This window comes from Falco peregrinus, chromosome 2 (assembly GCF_023634155.1).
Source record: "Falco peregrinus isolate bFalPer1 chromosome 2, bFalPer1.pri, whole genome shotgun sequence".
In the NCBI taxonomy this organism is placed as follows: domain Eukaryota; kingdom Metazoa; phylum Chordata; class Aves; order Falconiformes; family Falconidae; genus Falco; species Falco peregrinus.
The window spans coordinates 116,006,115-116,026,092 of record NC_073722.1 but is presented as its reverse complement, the minus strand read 5'-3'; the positions used below and the strand labels follow the sequence as shown (position 1 = coordinate 116,026,092).

Below are 19,978 nucleotides of genomic sequence, written 5' to 3'. Positions count from 1 at the left end.
CTGCAATTTAAAAAACAGTATGAAAAAGGGGGGCAAAGTTCAAAGAAAATTTTTTTAAGAAAAAACAATCAAGAAATTAGAGAAAATTCCCTCTTAAAAACCTATTGATATTTCGAAATATGGAAAATTCCTGCATCAGCATCTAATGCTTTGACCTGTCTCTGTGAATATATTGACACTCATATACAAACACAGACACAAAGCCCATATGAATTCTGAATAGGCACATTCATGCAACCAGCACTTGTATGCAATTCATGTTCAGATGTTATGTAAATATGTAAGAAACTTAATTTTTGACCTTGTGTTAATGGGAAACAGGGCACACAAAACATATTTACATAAAAGTGTAAGCCTGAACGTAAGTGTCCATTTAAAGCTGCCTGCATATTTTTCAGGTGAAGCACAAGCGCTGATATTTGAAAATTGGATTCAAAGCCTAATAGAAAAGGTAATAAAACAAATCCCGTCTTCTCCCTGTCTGTCAAAAACCTTTTATGGAAACATCACCCACTTCTAAAAGGGCAAACTAAAAAAAAAAAAAACCCAACCAACCAACAATGCTCTTTTGTTTTGCTGCAGCACGCACAGAACACCTTAATGGATTGAACCATTCAAATTCCCAGCTGGTTACTTTGCATTAGATCTTATTATTATTGACAACTCTCCCTCGAGCCACAGGGCCAGGGATCTGTCCTGCCAAAGGCAGGGTGATGGTCGAACACAGGCAGGAGAGGGATGGTGAAGAATGAAGCGCAGAGGGCAAGCACTGTGCCGAAGGGCAGGAGGCCAGGCAGAGGCACAGCACCACTTGCTCCCCCAGCACCGGCCAGGCTGCGTATCCCCACAACGCACCCACTGCATCCAGCCACGGGCTGGGCGGGAGGAGGAAGGTGGGAAGGGAAGGAACTTATTTAGAACCATTTCCACGTCCCAGCGAAGCCAAGACATGCATCCTCACTTTCCTCTGACTAGGATTTTAGTAATGCCAAATGCTCTGTGCAGACTACACCCTTTAATTAAACTGCAATTCTGCTTCTTTTTTATGATGACACAAAAACTGCTTTGGGTTTTTGGTGAGTTTCCCGTTCTGTTCAAAACACAGGTTCAGCAAGACCACCACGCTTCCTCCCCTCACTCATTTGCTGCTGTTGCCCCCAGAAATGATCCTAAATTATCCCTGACTTCAGCATCTTCCACGGTGGCAGGTAAACAGGACCGAGACAATAAAGATGAGATTGACGGCTCAGATTAATCTCAGTATTGCTACTCTGGGTGCAAATTCCATCTGCATATAGTGTCAAAACAATTTGTCGTAATAAGAAAAGGAACAGCCTGAACCAGCCTCACGCACATACAGGCTGAAAATAGTGGGAGCTTGGAAGAAGGTATTTGGCAGACAGAACACAAGTGTGATTCTCATCTCTGCAATTTCATTTCGCCATCACAGGCTGAGATACGAGGCCAGTGCATGAACGCTGTTCCAAAGCCATAATTAAAATCAGATTTCAGGAGGAAGCATCGTAAGTTGCTTATTATTTCTGGAATCTGTAGGTACTAAAAATGTCCCCGGACTACTAGCCAGTACAAGACTGCTGGAGGAAGCCCCCTCCTCTTCCTAATTTTTTCCAGGTCAGCAGTAAGTTATTAAGGCTTCTGAAGCCACTTACAAACTCAGAAAAAAGCATCAGCCTGGAGTTTTTGCATTTTTCCACCAGCAATGAGAGGTTACACCAGCTGAAGTGCAAGTCACAGCCCTCTGAAGGTTTCTGTGGCCGCGAAAGCCCATGTTATTTCAGGAGTGAGGATGTCCATGGACAACCCCAGCATAAATGCACCTAATGCCATGCAGAAAACCATCATTCTCCCCAGCTGCTGATTTACACTTTTGCTCATCTCCTGGCATCTTCTCAATTCCTGCGGCCAGGCAACTGCCAAAAACAAGTCCCAGGGTAGGAGCTGAGCCTGTGGTCACCATGACTGTCATGTGGTGCTGAGCTACAACTTGGTCACCTCCCTCAGCTGCAGAAGTATCAGCCAAGGGATTTTTTTCATTTTATTTATTTATTTTTTTAAAGAGCAGCATCCAAGAACTGCTGAACCCTCCTCCACAGCTTTTAGAGGTCTAGCAAGAAAATCAGGGAAGGACATCAACCCCAGGAGTGACACTAGGTAATCCCATCCCACTGGGAAGATGCAGGGCGCTGAAGACGTTGCACACTGCAGCAACGCATGACTGCCGCGAAGCCTTCCTGCTCCCGTGGCTTAGGTAAGGGGCAGAAGGACCCACCTCCTTCAAGCCCACATCTGGATTGCATTTGTGTCATTTCCAGCTCTGCTTCCCCAGATGGACAGATGCCTGAAACCAGCAGTGGGGTTGTCTGCTGGCGCAAGTGCCGCAGAGTCAGCTGACTGCAAAAAATGAGCCAGAAGGCTGTAAAAAGCACATTTTGCCTCGAATAGTAACGGTAGCTTCCCTGAGATTATTTTTGATGGGAGGTTAAAAAAACCCACTCATACAGCTTCTAAGCTCAAAGCAAGGCACAGAGCATTCAAAACCAATCAGTAATCACGGCAGAAAACTGAATGATGGCAATCTACCAACAGTGAAATTAAATTTTAACTTTCCACACAAATCCTTTCAGCCTGCATATTTATATACTTAGTAATAAAAACCATATTCATGACCATTGTCAGCTGTAAAAGTTCTACAGTAATAACAACAACACTAATGGAAACTGAAACTGGAACAACATTGCCTGGATCAGTAGCTTCATCGTTGATGACTTTTCTAAAATTATTCTAATTTTTTTGCAGAAGACATTAAACTCCAGAAGAGTCCTACAGACAGACTGGGGATGCACCTGATAGAAAAAACATCCACACTCAGATCTGACATACTAAATCAAAGTGGTTACACCGCGATACATTATGACTCCTAATTAGCAGAATTTTGAGGCAGCATATGTTTTTTCTAAAGACTCAAGGCATGACTGACAAAATATTTTTATATTCAACTACAACTTCCATTTACAGATTGCATTAGTCTCAAGGAGAGATATTTCTTTCCAATTCAAAGGAAAAAATAGCTTTAACATTGGCAGAATGGTCATACTGCCAGACCCCTTTATTTCTTTCCTGTAGATCCGATTCAGCATCAGGCAAGCTTTAGTAAACACAGGCAGTCCATGCTCCCACTTTTGATATCATCTTCCACAGGTACATTGTGACTGAACATTATGAAAAGCCCAAGAACCTGCTGATTGAGCCTTAATCTTCCGAAGTACCAGAATAATATTAAACTGAACGATATCCATCAATAAGCTAAAATGGTACTATTTTAAGGGAAAAAATGTAGAGAAAGATCTTAACAGATACTAATTTATTCTCTCTCAGTCATGCAAGAAAGTTCATGACTCACAACAAGGGATGAAGGATGATGTATTTTGAAACTAAATTACACTTTTAACTGGGAATTCAATTTTTCCCAATCAACTCCAAATATCAGAATACATGCTTGTCTATCATTTACCACTGAAGACTGACAAGACGTCTTAGATGTCATTTAGGAGGTGCAAACAAATGGGGAGCTTTGTCAAGTTGGTTTTTGGTTTTTTTTTTTTTTTTTCCTTTAATGAATTATTTAGCTTTGTCTTCACAGGTTAAGAAGCAGTACCTATATTCTGTGTCTGGTGTCTCATCCCCCAAAATGTGTTGCTGTGGCACATCAGGCTCTACGTGCACTACACTTATTTAATTTTATATTGAATCCCCTTTAACTGGGTATAACACTACCACAATCTTTAAGACTGCCAGAACACACTGGTTGCAATTCTGCCTGGTTATGTTTTTAAACTGCCTTTTTTGTGAATTGGTTTCTGGTAATAACTACGACAAAGATGTTGACAGTCTCAGATTGGACAGTACTTTTCCCCAAATGTAAAAAAATAGTGTAGAAAACAGAGGAAAAGTTCTAAAACCAACTCGTAACACGAAGTCTGAGCTAAGGAGGAACTCTGTGTTAAGAGGAGGTATGAAACTTGTAGGTGCTCCCACAAGCCTAATGAGCTGGGTTAATGGGTAGCATTAAGCACACTTAAATCAGGAGTTCAACACCACAGCATTGTGTCTCCAGACAAGAGTTTACCAATCTAAATCTCAAATAAACCTCTTTAAAATGCAAATCTCTGCAAAAGGAATTACCTTTAATATCTTTCCTTTGTCCACAGGGCTCAGCCAGATCCATCAGCGCCCACCTGGATGTGGTTTTGAATGACATCTGGGCCATCAGCAGGGAAACGGTGAAGGATTCAATGAGCGGTGTCTCAATCTCCCAAGGAATGTCATACGGTAAGAACTCAGCATACGAGAAGCTCAGCGCTGGATAAACACATATAGGTCTCGCCATGGAGTTGCCTTCTTGAGTTCTGGCACAAAACTGCCAAGCTTTGCTATCTAATATACTTGTTCAGAAGGGTACTCAGTGTAAATAAATACAGACTAGGATAAAATATCCCATATCTGTGTCAATTCATTTCTCTCCCAATGAAGAAACAACCCATGCACGGAGCCCAAGCTACCCTGTCATGATTGTGTATTGCTATTGTATAAAAGCATAATCAACGCTGTGTTTTAACCAAATTGGAGGCAATTAATTCCCCTCGCTCCTCAAGAATCTGAGCTGCAGATGTTCTGTCTCCTCTGCCAGAGCGAGGGACTTTAAAACTATCATAAACAAACACGGCTAATTTAAAAGAACAATTTCATCTTGAAAGGGACACATCTCTCTTATTTATGCTTGCGTAAATCAAAATTGGCTTGATCGATTTTGCTGAAAGTTTCCACAAAGACGCACTGTGTATGCTAAGCTGAGGTAAGAGGAATTTCAACTCAACTGAAAAACAGAGAACTCTGCACACCCTCAGCACGGCGCTTTCTCCTGCACATACCCTGCTCTCATTTTTATCAGTCTAACGCCACGCAAACGATGCCAGGAGCCGGTCATTCACTGTTCATGGGTCCAGGAGTCTGCCCAGGGGACTGAGACCAAAACACCCACAGGTTTGGGATGAGATAGCTCAGGAAACCCTGGGGCGACTTACTGTTCACAAATACCATGTTCAGATGGAAATAAAACTTTTTATGCTGCCCTTTGTTATTACACTGCGGCTCCAATTGGGCCTCGTCACTTCACTTGAAGTAAAAAATTGAAAATGAAAAGGACCTACACTTGTAAAATGTTTATGCTCTTATTACACTTGCTATACACACCAGAATGCTAATCATAACAACCCTCAGCAACCCTGCGGAGCGTCAGCACACTCCTTGTTCCATGGCTTTGTTGGGTAGGAGTGAAAGGGTGAATAATAATATTCACAGCTTCCCTGCAGTTGAGAAAATGTAAATATTTTTTTAAAGTGCTAACAAGACAAACCTACAGTAAATTTGAAAAATGTCCCCATAATATTTAAACTAAATCCTTCTCTTTAACCTAACAAACCTAACCTTATAACACGGCAGTTAAGTGATCCATTAATTTTATTTCAAAATCTCAGTTCTCTTTTTGTTTAAGAACCAGAGACCAGCTGACAAACAGGATGGATAATACGGTCTCTCCAGAAACATTTTCCTGTGCTGTAGTGATTATGATTAAATCTAGCATGTGCTTCTGCAGAGCACTCAGCCAACGTCTAGTAAGCAGCAGTTAAAGAAGTCTCAGGCCAGTTCTCCACCTCATTAAGATGGAGAAAACTAAGTTCTAAAGTATTTATCAACCAGTTCTTAAAAAAAAAAAAATAATAAAAGAGAGAAAAGATAGTCCAGCCATTCTTGGTATAGGATCACTGACTCCAAATACATTCCCAGGAGCCACAAAAATGAAAGAAATAAGTTATCCCCCACAGCCACAGACAGCTGGACAAGAAGCAATGGTCTGCAGTAGAAGGAGCATCAGGCTGTAGACACCATTAAGTGGAAGAGTAATCAAGCAGATGAGCCTGTCAAATTGCAATTTAAGTCAGACCCTTCCTGCCTATCTGCAGATTCCTCTGCAACACTGCAAGCACGCATTGATATTCATATCATCTTAAGACTCTATAGCATGCTCTTAAGTTTCACCTGAGACGTGAAGAGGATGAGGATGGTTGTAATTTGGGATTTCTGCAGTATTATTTTGGTAGTTTATCCACAGTTAGCATCTGGAGCTATAGTTTAAAAATATTCGGTGGAAAAAAAGCAAAAACCCTCTTTGTATACCATCAAAGTGCATGAATACACCATAACTATTGTCACACACAGGCAGCAGAATCAGTCACTGTGGCCCACGCTTTACAGCTTGATTTATAATATAATATTCCTTGTGATTCTACAGCCCTAGAAAAAAAAATTAAATAAAACATATCAAAGAGGTTCTCCACATATCTCAACCTCAGGAATGCAGCTTTTCTAGTCATAAAGACTAGAGAGCAAGCATCTGTGTTAGCACAGCTAATTAAAATGTAAGAAAAACCTCTTTTATATCTGACTTGTGAAGTTGATAACATGTAAGTTATAACTTGTATAAGACATGATAAACTCTGTCCTTCACAGAAAGAAATGCACTTCTAACGTGACTTACTGTAAACAGATCTCAGGGTATAGCAGCTTCTAATCAGAGGCAGCTCCGTAATGGACTTGTTGAGCGGTGACATTTCCTACAACACTTGGCACACGTTAAATAATGATGCTCTTGTGGTTAAACCAGATAAGGTTCAATACTAATACAGGGAACAAAGTGTTGGGTTTTTGACTGCATTAAGCCAAAATGTACAAACATGAACCTGAAATGTTTGACAGACACAGGAAGAAGAGCCATCAGGAGAACACTGCGCTAAGACGGGAAAGGATCTCGAGCTTTAATTTTGCTTATTTGTGCAGTGTAAGGGGGAAAACTCGCTTTAACATCACCTTTGAAGAAAATGACTCATGACTAGTCAGTTAAAAAGGAGTCAACGGTTACAACTGATGGCCAAGAGGCCCGTTCATATCGGACACAAAGATGGAAGGATTAGTGTACAATAGCTTGGTTCCCTCCAGCTCACGGGGCTCTACCCCCTGGTGAGGAGCTGACATGAGAGGATAAGACAACTCCATTAGGAGCCCGTATCACTTCTCCGCAGCGCTCCCCACAAGCAGATGGAGCAGCTATTTAGCCAAATGCACCGTGACTCCTGGTTTATACATGAGCATCTGGGATGTTTCCTAACGTGGGGCGATGTACAATGTACTCCGATTTATCAACTGTCCCACACGCAATTAAAGATTCAGATAAATAATTTGGCAGCCAAGGCCCCTTGGCTGAACTGAAAAGCAGCAAGGCGTGAGGGGTCAAGTGTTTCCGCAGGATTTATATTTACCAATCAGAGCTGCCTGCAAAGGAATGTCTCCGTTGAGCTGCAGCAGGATTAGGTCCGGGCAGGAGTGAGCTGAAGGTGCTAGCCGGAGAGCTAGCAATTTCTTTTGTTTCAACTGAAACAAATTTCAATGTAATGTTAAGCGTTATTGAAACAACCCTCTTTATTGCCCTAAGAAACAAAATATATACGTAGTTAGAGCTATATAATTTCCTGCTAATACACATTTTGATCTGAGGATAATGTGCAGTATCACCATTTTTCCGTGCATTCTACAAAAGGACTCTAATACCTTAGAACCATTTAATCAACATCCTATGCAGGCAGTGAATAGATAATTGAAATATAAGTACTGTCATCCATATCCCCTTTGGGAAAGTGACACAGTAAGCATTATATCATTCCATTAGTCCATCCTTTGATGTGGGTTTTATTCTCATTAAACTATGTTTTAGCCTCAAGGTTTCTTCCCCCCCCACCCCTCTGTGACATGGCCATGCTGGGGAAAAAAAAAAAATACTCTGCTGTTCAAAAGGCAAGAACTACATTTTTACAAGCAATTGTACATGTCAAAAATATAAAGCTGCCTTTTTAATTTCTTGTTTACCAAATACAGTCAATGACAGCTTCTGGAAAACACAGGGTGGAGAAAAAAAAAAAAAAAAAGGAAGCCAGGAGGGTGGTGGTGGGGAAGGAATGCATTTACTTGTTTGCAAATAATAAAGCCTGAACACAAGCAGGATAAAAAAAATGCTTGAAAAGGCTGCCGTGGTGGTGTCTGCTTTGAATTGTGCCCTGTTTAAACAAGAGGAAAGCCTCCCACTGAAAAAAGAAACATTTTTATCATTCAAAAAGATCTCAGGGCAGTCCTTTTAAAATGAGGTATTTTCTAAACAAAATATTGGAATGTTTCCCTGCAGGGAACAAGCATCTGATCTCTTAAAAATGATTATTCTTGAAGAACTGTAGATTTATGCAGTTTTTGTTTTATTTGTTTTAACTTAAGTAGAATGAAACCTGTCTGAAATGACCACCCAAGGGAGCAGACCAGCCAGCTAAGCAGAGGCTGATCTTCAAATGGGAACCGAAGTTGTCCTGAAACCCTTGGGGAGGTTTTAAACCGCTGGCTTAAACCAGGGCTGGCTCGTGCTTAACGCAGGTTTCAGCCTAAGCCGAGGACACGGATTTCCTCTCACTTCCATCAGTGTAGCTCCACTAACGGCAGTACAAATACTCCTGATTTGCATTAGTGTTAGCAAGCAAAGGATCAAGCTAATTATACTGAGTTATCAACAGTGATTACAGGAGGATTTTTTTTTTTTAAATGAAGACACATTTTTTTCCAGCGTGGACTGGTTTTGTTACACTTGTAACAGCAGGTCTCTACCGGCAGCTGAGTGGAAAACTCAGCGTTACATAGAATTGGTCTTGAGTCGCAATGTGTTTCTGAATAAATAGGGAAAGTCTGACGTATTGTGATTTTCTATCAGTTTATGAATGCCCAAATTATCTATTTGCAATTACAACTGCAATTCATAAATATAAGCAATATAAGCCACCGGTGAGAAACACTACTAGCTTAGGAGCTCTTTTTGGTCTGATTCTTCGTGAGTTTGTCTTATAGTTCGAACTGACCCAAGCCAACAGTCCACCCAGAAATGTCAACAAGTAGAGAAGCATTTACTGTCTCCGTTAATTGCAATAACCATCTGCTGTGGCCATAAGAAGCAGGAAGCTCATATACAGAACACAGCTCCTTGTGCATTGCTAAATGAGGAGGTTAATGGGATTCTAGGAAAAAATATTCACCGCACAACACGACGATTTATTTCTTTTGAAGCATACAAGGCATTACATGTGTCGTGCCTTCTTCTGCCATGTTAATAGACTTAAACTTCTTGAATGCTCAAGGAAAAGCAAGCTTGAGAGTGCAACTATCTGATAAGGAGAATAAAATTAAATGCCATAGCGTATTATTCTTATAGTGAAGGTTTTTGACTGAATAAAGCCAGGAGCACCCAGGTCTGACCTTAGACCTGACCCCGCTGTGAGCAGGAGATTGGTCTACAGCTCTCCTGAGGTCCCCTGCAGCCCCAGCCATCCTCTGACCCGTCCAGTATGACACATTGTGGCCCGGGTGACATGAAACCTGGAGGTAAAGCGAGGGAGAAATCCCAGCCCCGCTCTCGGGCAGACGCTGCAGCCAGTGCTAAGACCAAAACCAAAGGGCTGGGTACAGAAAACAGTTGCAAGCTGCAAAACACTGCAGGAGCAGAACCGAAAGGCGTCTACATGGTCATGAATTAGTTATTTAGATCATGCTGTTTGATGACTTATTTTTTTTAAGATGAAAAACTATTCCTGTAAAACTATTAAGTTTTTTATGAGTGCTTAGCACAGCAGATCCAGCAGTACTGTAAGTTCATAAAACCAGCTGCTTTTTAACAAGAGTGTGTGCAGTTCTGTGTAGAAGGGCAATCAAAGCTGTCACTTTGTACAATATAATGGAGCAGGACACTTGTCATCCTGGAGGCTAAGCTCACTCAGCTACTGCAGCTAATACTAGAGATTTATTTAAATTAATCCGCAGGAAAATTAAATCCATTACCTTAAAAAGCAAGGGAATAAATCACACCCAACAGGAAACCAGGAAAAGCTGCTGCCATTTCAGTCGAATCTAAGGCTGCGTGAGCACATGAAATTTTTCCTCGTTGATGACATAAAAACAATTCATAGCAGGAAAAATAATATCAGCTGTTGTTATAATGCAAAATGCAAAGCAGCTCAATGAGTTTAACACTGCAGCCAAAGTATGAAGAACATCTCAAGCTGTTTGTATTTCCAAACAAGACTTGAGGGGTCAGAGGAGGGAGGAGGACATGTGGGCAGGCTGGAATGATGGATGGCGCTTAGTGGCATGCTGCGTTTGGGTCTACTCTTTGTTATTTTTGCAACAGGATGTCTCTGATTACTCTCTGAATAGAGAATAAGGATGGTTACATCTCATTGCTCAAAGTGTGCATTTTTTTCAGAGCCTTACAAATTAAATAGGACATTGTAAAGCAAGCAGTCAATGAACTATCAGGTGCTGTTTGTCATGAATCTAGCAACAGTGTCAGAAGACTCCCTGGGGGCATCAGAGGTGGGTTTGGGGCTGGAAAATAAAGTGTATGTGCTCTTGTCCCTGCGTTCAGCAGACCCCAGCTCTTCAGAGTCTTTCTGTGTCATTGCCTATGTAGTTTGGTCCAGGTCAAATGACATGAAGTATATAAAGCAGGGGGACACTAAGCCTCTAAATAACTATTTCAGCCATAAAGGTGATGCAATATGGAAAGGACTTCACAAAGGATGGTGGACAACTGCTTCTCCACATCTCACCCTTCCAGAGATCTTTGCACAACTGGCTCCCGGCTGACAGGGTGCTGCCTGGAGCAATGGTCAGGCCAAAGCTGCCTAACTTAAACACTTCTGGAGTGTCACTGGTGAGATAACAACACCCTGTCCCCAGCCAGCCCTCAGGGGCCACAACGACGTCCACAGGGCAGCCCCGGCCCCGGAGTGTTTCTTTGAAAGCTACCGAAGTTCCTCACCAATACCAGAGGAAATTGCAAGTCCTTGGCAGCTTGTAGAAAAGGCTGAGACGTGGGGCCTTGGGAACCACCTCAACACATGTGAGGGAAATGAACACGCATAAATGTTGCCAGGACAGGGGGGGGTGTGTTCTCTTCTCAAAGTGAAGGCTTCAGGCAGAAAGGATGGGGAGAAATGCTGGAAGCAAGGTCAGTTAGAACTGACAGCTGATCTTAAACCTAAATAAACGTGGGGCTGAAGCTGCAAATGGAGGCCACTAAGTGAAACACACGGGAATAATTTCTCTACAACAGCGTAACATTTCCTAATGAGCCAGCTCCATGCATTAGCTTTTCTAAAATAGAGACACCAGGGACTGGATGACTCAGTAGCACCAAGCACCGCTCACTGGGGCTTACCAGTTTGATTCTGGCCCCAGCTCAAAGCATCTAAGAATTGTCTTCATGATGCCACCACCTCTATAAAAAATGTCAGTGGTCCCAGTGCAGTTTCTCAGCTGGCAGGAGTTCCCATCAAACCACCACCGATAGCCTTTCCAAGAAGGTGCGGTGAGCCAGCACGATGGAGAGTTAACAACCTTCTCACTCTTCAAAAGGGATCTCAAGCTCAGGACTGGACCACACAAAAACTGCTACCCATGCTGACCAGTTCTGTAACAAGGACTATGCAACATAAATAAAAAGGAAGGCAAGAAAGGAAAGAAGGGAAATCACAATCTATTTACAAACAGTGCAAATGAAGATGGATCGTAAAATGATGCCTCATTTGCTCTGTGTATCCCAGATGATAACACAGCAGAATTAAAAAAGCAGCAAACGTTTCACGATACGAAGCAGCTAAAGAGAAGAAAATGTCAATACTCAGACATCAAACAAATCCTGGCTCAAGAACTCTGCACATATCCCAAGCTCTCTGGATTCCTTCCCAGAGTCAAGACACCAGTCTCTCATATGCAATTTATCCGTCTCTGTCTCGTCTGTTTTTGACTAGTTTTAGCATAGCCATTTAAGGGGTTTATTTAATCAGTCAGGAAGGAAAGAGTTCAAGGAACACCAGGGAATATGTGGCAAAATATAACAAGGTTAGATCACTTGCACTGGATTATTCTCCTCCGGCACACCGCAGAAGAAATAACCCCAGTCAAGGTCTGCATGTTCAATGGTCTACAGGGAACGAGACTGGCATTATTCAAGGTAAGTGACATTTTAAAGAACTTTAAATTAGCTGTTGACAGTCAGGTAGATAGATTGATGAGTGATTACACGAAGTCCCCAACATTAGCATTTTGTGGTGAAAGCAAATATGAAGAGAGAAGTAAGAAAATCCGTTAAATACGGTTTTGCCAATCTGTGGTGCATTCAGATGACAGTGAAGTTCGTCTAAGGACACTGGAAACTTACAAAACAAATGGCTTTCTCTGAACCAAAAGTTGACAGGAAGTTTCCGAGCTATATTTTTGACTCCAGAAACACGGCAAGCCATGCTTGTAGACCATGATAAAAATAGTAGTAAAAAAAGATCCCCCCATCACCTTCCTTCCTAACAAGTGTTCCTTCTTCCAGGGCTAAAGGACCACATGCAAGTGGAGCAGAAGTGCAGCTCCCCTGAACTGCACAACTGATGCTGACACGGTATGTACAACAGATGCCCTCACTGCAGTCGTCCCTAAAATATGTTTTTAAATAAAATTAACTCAACTCAGGAATCTGTAATTAGCACCATCTTCAAGAACAAATCGGAACAAGTTTATTGAAGCACTCTAACTATTTACAGTGAGAGTGAATTTACCCCCAAGGTTCACTTTACTATTTTGTCTCAATTTTCTTGTAATTTCATCCATCACATTTTTTTCAGTCCTCCAAAGGTGATGGATAAAACACAGAAATAAATAGGACCAACTGTTCGCAGAAGCCTAAGGGAAAACATAATTTTGTTATAAATAATCCTTGGCACAAATCATGGAAATGCAATACTAAAATTGTTTGTTGAATCATTTATGAATTGGGCCTTCAGTTTTAGTTTGCAAATAAGTTAGACGTTTATGTTGATGTTCTTTTTCACTTTGTTTTTTTAGCTGGAAAGCAGTCTTTGAGAAACTGAACTGATATATAATCCAGAAAAACAGAATGAATGAAGGATTTATTTCTTTTTATGGGAATCCCTACACTAAAAAAAGGCGCTTTTTTGGGGTGGGAGGGAGGGATTTACTTGGGTGATGATAACCTAAATGATGATTAATTTTTACTGTATTTTCACAAGATGCCACCATTGTGAATCTTCACCCCAGCTTTATGCTAAACATGTAGAAAAGGCGAAGACAACATGGTGCCTTACAAAACCACCAAAAAAAAATTAGTTGCAGATACCTCCGCCAGGAGATTTCAATGAATGTTTGTGATCTAACAAATAGATGTGACTACTAAAAACAAGGAACACTTTTGTGCTTATTCTTAGATGTGAAATTTTGAAATTTGTTGTTACAAACTAATGCAAAAGTTCAGTGGAGCATAACTGCGTGCTACCACGCTGTGCATGCAGCCGTCACACATGAAGAAGTACACAACATGAGTGCAAATTCTGCTGTCTTGAGAAATTCAGTAAAGGACAGCTGATTACCCAAACTCCTCACATAAAAGTTATAAACATGCAGAAACATTGAAGAACAGAGGGGTGCATTTCTTTCTTAAGTCTTTTGTCTGAAATTGCTATTTTTCACCATCTGAAGAGAGAGAGGGAAGCTTGGAGATAGATAAAAGCAACGTGAAGACTCATTTCTCATTAGCTGGAGCAGGTGTGCATAGCCTTACCTGATCTGTCCTCGCACCAGTGGTCTGTTTTTTGTCCTGTTCATATTTGAGTCAAATGGAACCTCAAAGAACTGCAATGAAAAAAAAAAAGGAAGAATCAAAATGAAAGGATGCCGGAAAGCATGCCATGCGTGGAATGTAGTGTCTGCATCTGCAGGTGCTTTAATCTCTATTTTTGAAGATTCAGAAATACAACGAAAATGGCAAACACCTTTTACGGAGCTTTGATAGTCTGCATTAACACTTTTGGCATCCCCTTAGAAAGAAAATCACCCGGAGGACAAAAAGAGTTTGCACAAGTCCCCAAAAATTAATCATTTGAAGTAGAGTTTGGTTCCAAGTTCTGTTCTCAACAGGCTTGACACAGCTTTAATACGTACACAATTATATACACACACACACACACAGAGCTCTGCCCCCAGTTTTATACTAATACAAACAGCCCTTGCAAATGATGTGCTTCTGGTATCTAAAAGACAAACACTACATTTTTTTCAAGATCATCTAACTTCTGAGAACCTATAACCCACCCCAAAATCAATCAACTCTTGTAAAATACTACTGAGACTGCACTGAGCATCTACTTCTAGCGGCAGGGAACGAACACACCATATGGTATTATTTAATGTCACAACCCAATTTGACTTTAAATACCGCCTATGGGAAAATTCAGGCGGCACTGTCTTCACGGCAGGAATTCCTGCAGGCTTTTGCGTGATCCATTTTACAAAGAATGCTACTGGAAAAGCTGAATGCACTTTGCTATGTAAAGCCATTTAGCTTTACGTGTGCAAAATAATAATACAAATAGTAAGCATATATTTACTTATAGAAAGAGGAGGATGTATTTATAGAAAGAATATTTTCTACTGACATTATGTCTGAGGCTTTGGGGAACCCAATTATGGTGAATAAGTAGGAAAAGTACCACAACAGATCACAATTTTGAAGAATCAGACTGACGGTAAGCTCAGCACAGTCCAACTGCAGACAGGTTTAAGGTGACCATATGATAAATGACTACATGATAAAATCTATGTTATTCCAGCAAACTGATGTAACCTTTCCCACAACGAATGACAAAATTAACGCACATCTTCATTTTGGCAGTGCCACATTCCTGGTCTTGCTACTGAATGGGACTGCGTTCCCAGGGGAATGTGGCAGACAGGGACACGAGGAGCAGCAGGGACTCCAGCGGAGCCCCACGGTGCACATCGGGGGAGACACTTCATTTACAGGTGCACAGAGATTACAGGAACCACCTTTCCCATCCATTACCTTGAAGTAATGACTATATAACAATGTGGGAACCTTTGCTGTTGCTCCTACGTATTTGCAAGCATAGCAGGGATCACCCATGGATCATCCTGCCTAACATGGTCCGTGATATTCTCCACGTGTGGTGACGTTTTTAACCTCAGGTTCAGTCATCTTCCTGATGGATTTAACCATTCCCAGGAATAAGGTTATAAGCGAGTCCTGCATGCGTACAAATGAGAGTTGAGTGCATGCACGTGCTCAAGCCCACGTGCTGAAGTTACCCCGCTTAAACAAAACTTGCTATCAGTGTGCTCTAAAGCCAAGAAATCTGGCAGCAGGCACCATCTTCATGTTTCATCATGCTTGTGACACCACCCAAACTGGGGAACGAATGAGACTCAGGCAGGCGGTGAGGGTAGAGAGGGTAGAAGGTCAAGGAAGCAGCAGCAGAGCCAGCAAAGGGGACTCTGGCTGCAGGACCCAAACCTGCACTCTCCCCCTCCCAGCCAGCAGCTGTGAACCCCCCCGGAAAAGTGACCACCTTGTCCCTCTCCAGCGGCTGGCCAACACAAATCAATGGATATTCACAGTTGTCAACTCGGCTGAAGCCTGTGCTGCATTTTAATGTTCATCCACAACGGATCCAAAAAAACTACCACTGTTCCACAGAGGAGGAATCCTTCATTGAAGACTGCAGATTAAATGCTCAAAAGTTAAGAAATATGAAAGCATGGAGATCAAAAACATCAGCATAGCTTTTCATTATTAGTTCACATCCAATTCCCCAGAAGTCTCACTTGCTGGGGCGGTGCAGCCTGCAGGGGGTTTGCTCGCCCTAAGTCTCTATCTGGGGCGACTGGACGGAGCGCCTGACCCCCTTCCCACTCCCACCAACTCTCAAAGCCCTCCAATTTTATTATCAATATTCCTGAAGCAAACTCAGGCTGCTCAGCCAAGAGTTACTCACACAGAAGAGGAAGGGACTTCAGGACGAAAAGGAGTTAGTTGACGTGTCTTTTGATTAGCCAGAGCGTGCTGGCACGGTGCGAGGCAGCTCATCTGTTCGCCGTTAGGTAGCAGCTAAGGGGCTACCCCTCCTCCTCTGCTTGCTCCGCCTGACCTGCAGCAGCAACAGTCACGGCCAGCTACAACCGGAGTTGGTGGAGACCCTGGTTCAGAAGCAGGGTGCAGAGGCGCCTCCTGTGCGGCAGCTCCAAGCCCCCTGCACGGACCCCGGCAGCTCCCGTCAGAGGGCCAGGTCAGATCTTCGTGGCCACAATGTCACCCTTGACGCGTTGGATGCTTCACAAAGAACCTCTATAGGAAACCGCGAGTACCTCCGGAGAAGGGAAAGCACCTCGTTTGGATCCAAACCCAGTGATTGCTTCTGACAGCTCAGCATTTTGCTAATGGTTTGTTTCACTGTTACATTTCAGAGACAATTATGCTAAATGAAGAAAAAATGTCATTTGACATCAGACTGCTAGAGCAATGCAAGGAAAAATTCTATAGAGCTAAAGTCTTCTCTCCTGAAAATGTGCTGGGCCGTGCTCAGTTTTGTCTTTTTTTTTTTTTTTTAATAGACACAGTATTTATTTATATTTGCAAAGTCTGACTGCTTTGAACTTACTTCCAATTTAAACTTGTCCATGTGAGGAGATTCTGGCTCATTTCAGAGTATTTAAGGTTATGGATAAAGGTATTCCATGTGTGACGGATAAAATCAAAATAAGGTGCAAGTTTTAAACTCAGTGTGTCTCAAACACAAAATGACTAAAATGAAGAACAGTTTGACAGAACACCTGAAAGAATTTAAACTTATGCAGTAATTGGTATAACCTGACAATACCATAATGAATGTATGAAATATTTCCATACATTTAATATAGTAGTTAACCCCTGAACAGAATACAAAACTTGAACAAGAAAATTATCAGCCTGCAGAGTTAAGTAGTCAAAAAATGTCTGTGTCTGTCGTACACAGACACGGCTGCTCCTGAAATTAAGACTGCTGTATGACTTATATCTGAATTTTTTTTGCTTTTTAAAATCTGACAATCTGAATAATCTGTTACTGTCAACTGTACGCACGAAACTACATATCCAATTGAACTACAGTTACGAAAAATCCTTTTATTTGCAATGCCCTAGATTCTTTCACTGAGCTAGTTGCTATTACATGTCAGCAAGATGCCATTTATCAAACTTTTCCCATTTTGCTCCCAGATGTTCAGTAAAATTCTCTCTCCACTTGAAATTATTTTCCCCTGATATTCTAGAAAAAATGAAAAAAATGTGCATCTCAAATATCATTCCAAAGGAATGAAAGAGTAAACTCAAACATACTATCTCATGCCAGGCCAACACAGTACCGCCTGTTTTAGCAAAGAGTAAATTCAGTAAGATGAAACCTGGATAAATAAATATTTTAGAAGCACTCAAGAGGCTTTTTCCTCAGGAAGTCTGAATGCATCAGTTCAGCTGGACAAGGCAGAATATTATCTGCCCTAGGTATCTGGGAAGCTAGCCATCAAAGGGACAGACAGAGGGTTAAATCCACAGCATCTAAAAATCCCTGAGCGACAAAACTTGGCAAAAGCTTTCAAAACCCTAACCGAAATTTTAATCAGTATGCATGAACATTTAAAACATGATGATGGAAAAAAATAAATCAGGCCAGCTAGTACTTTGTGGTTTATTTCTCTGGCAGGCTCATCAGACTCTTTGTGTAGATCTCGTCTAGTTAATATACAGTAATTATATCTTAAACATCTAACAATTCTTAGATTAGCTGTCACATTAATGCTTATAGCTGTTTACACTCATGGTTTGGTTTTTTTTTTCTTCTCTTTTTCTTTCAGCTTCTTAAAAACAAAGTGGAAACCAGCATGAAGTGAAATGTTAAAGAACATTTAATTTCTTCAAGCTACCTGCTGGAACCAGGAGCGACTGCAGAGGGTAGCTAATCATTCAGACCTCCTGGGGGACACATCGACTCATAATTTGATTTGGACTAAGCCAAGACTCCCTTAGCATCACCTTGCAGATGCAGACGGCATTACACTGTGCTGGCACTTTTAGGACGAACATGATATGGAAAGAGTGAGAGGGTGTCCCGTGCCTTTCCAGGATGCCCTCTCGCTCTTTCCGTATCACCAGTTAAACACCAACACCACTTATTAAGTTTTCAAAACCAGCGGCCTGCCTATTTGCAGTTAATTAAGCCAGTGGAGCGGATGGAAAGCCCTGAGCACGTGCTGCACTTGCCATCCTTGGTCATTCCTGCGGGAGAGATTTTAACTCCTGAATTACGACAGTTCAATACCTTTACTCCTGTTCACATGAAAACATAAATAGAGTGCATTAAGAGGAACAATATGTCATCTAGTTTATCAAACAGATCACCCACACTTGGGCTAGTAAACATCTCTCATGTACCGCTTTGGATTTAGAGCATATCAAGCACCAGCCTGGCCCCTGTCCAGGGCCAGCTCTAATCTGTGACACATGGTGGAAACAGCAGCGGCTGAAATAGGCAACCGGTCTTCCATGTATTGACATAACATTTTACTCTAATGCTAAACACATATTTACATCAGAACCGATAATCCCATGCGTCTAAAGATGGAGCGGAACCCTGCTATTAAAAGATGATTTAATTCAAGGCAGCTCGGTGGGCTTCCCATTGCAAAGCCACCCCTGCAGCTGAGCAGGCTTCCACGTGCTCTTTGGCAGCAGAATTGTCCTCTGCATGGAGGTATTTCTCTCCGCAGCCTCTGTGAAGGGCAGTTCAGGTGAATCTGTGGCACTAATGAGCGAATGAGAAGACGAGGCTGTTGCCAAAGACCAGTCACCACCTCCTGCACTGAAGTGCTGCTGGTCTCCAAAATCCTCTGTGCCCTGCACCGCACTGGGCAGGTGGAGACGAGTTACAGGGGTGGGTGCAGGTGGTGGCCAAAGCCTCTCCTCAGCTAAAAATCTCTTGCTACAGACCCAAGCAAACACTTTTAATACAATGCAAATAATGACCAGCACAACTGGACTCCCCACTTGAGCACTTCACTGCATGTCTACAGCCAGGGGTGAAACTGGGCTGTACAGGGCAAGTGTTGCAAGTACTGGCCTTGTTGAATCAGATGCTTCTGAGGTTCTCTGATCTCCTCTGCTCTACAGTAAGGTCTGATCCTCTTTGGGTTTCTTTGGCATTGCCAAAGAGTAAATAGTTAAACCAGAAACATACCGGAAAACACATGCTGGAAACCAAAACGGTGCATGAGCCAGGGAGGAGCAGGTGGACCAAAACCAGGTGGGGAGCACAGTGGCAGAGCAGAGTCTGGGTACTCGCACCACAACCTGAGGACGCCTGGGAAGGTGATGTCCAGAAAGCCATTCCTCACAGCTGGCCATGTGGCCTCCAAATTCATCAGGTTTTAGCACTAGCCCTTCACGCGAGGTCTCCTCATTTTCCCATGCGTTCAAAGGAAAGCCGCTGTAAGCAGCACTGGAAACCCATCAAGACCACGAAGAGTTGAGCTCCATCCTTTGTGAGTGCTCTTTCCCTCTGTATTACTGAATTATTTCTATTTCTCGTGTTCTCAGTGATTTATCTCACAACGTGATAAAGTAATATATAATTACATAAAAGGAGAAGAAAAACATAACATATGATTTATGGTAAATAAGATCAAAGTCAAGATTATTATTATAGGTTTTCTGCTGGTTTCCTTTCAATCACTTTTATATGAAAACAACAAAGAATAATTAAAGTATATTACAAAGGTCTTTTTATTCAATTGTACACAGATGTGACTAAAAAAAAAGCTAAGGGGAGGATTTTCAAAAGCACTCATGTACTGATCTAACACTATTCTCACTGAAGTCAACAGCAGTTCGACTTCAATGAGAGCAGAGACAGACCAACACTGA

At 42.0% G+C, this 19,978-nt stretch overlaps 1 protein-coding gene across 1 annotated transcript in view; it reads right to left on the bottom strand.

Annotated features, from left to right (window-relative positions):
* Positions 1–19,978, bottom strand: part of LOC101920943 (protoheme IX farnesyltransferase, mitochondrial) — a 106,311-nt gene that overhangs the window by 20,669 nt on the left and 65,664 nt on the right. Inside the window, exon 5 of the mRNA XM_055795332.1 lies at positions 13,790–13,860. Coding sequence (XP_055651307.1) covers positions 13,790–13,860 — 71 coding nt within the window. The remainder of the gene's footprint in view (positions 1–13,789; positions 13,861–19,978) is intronic.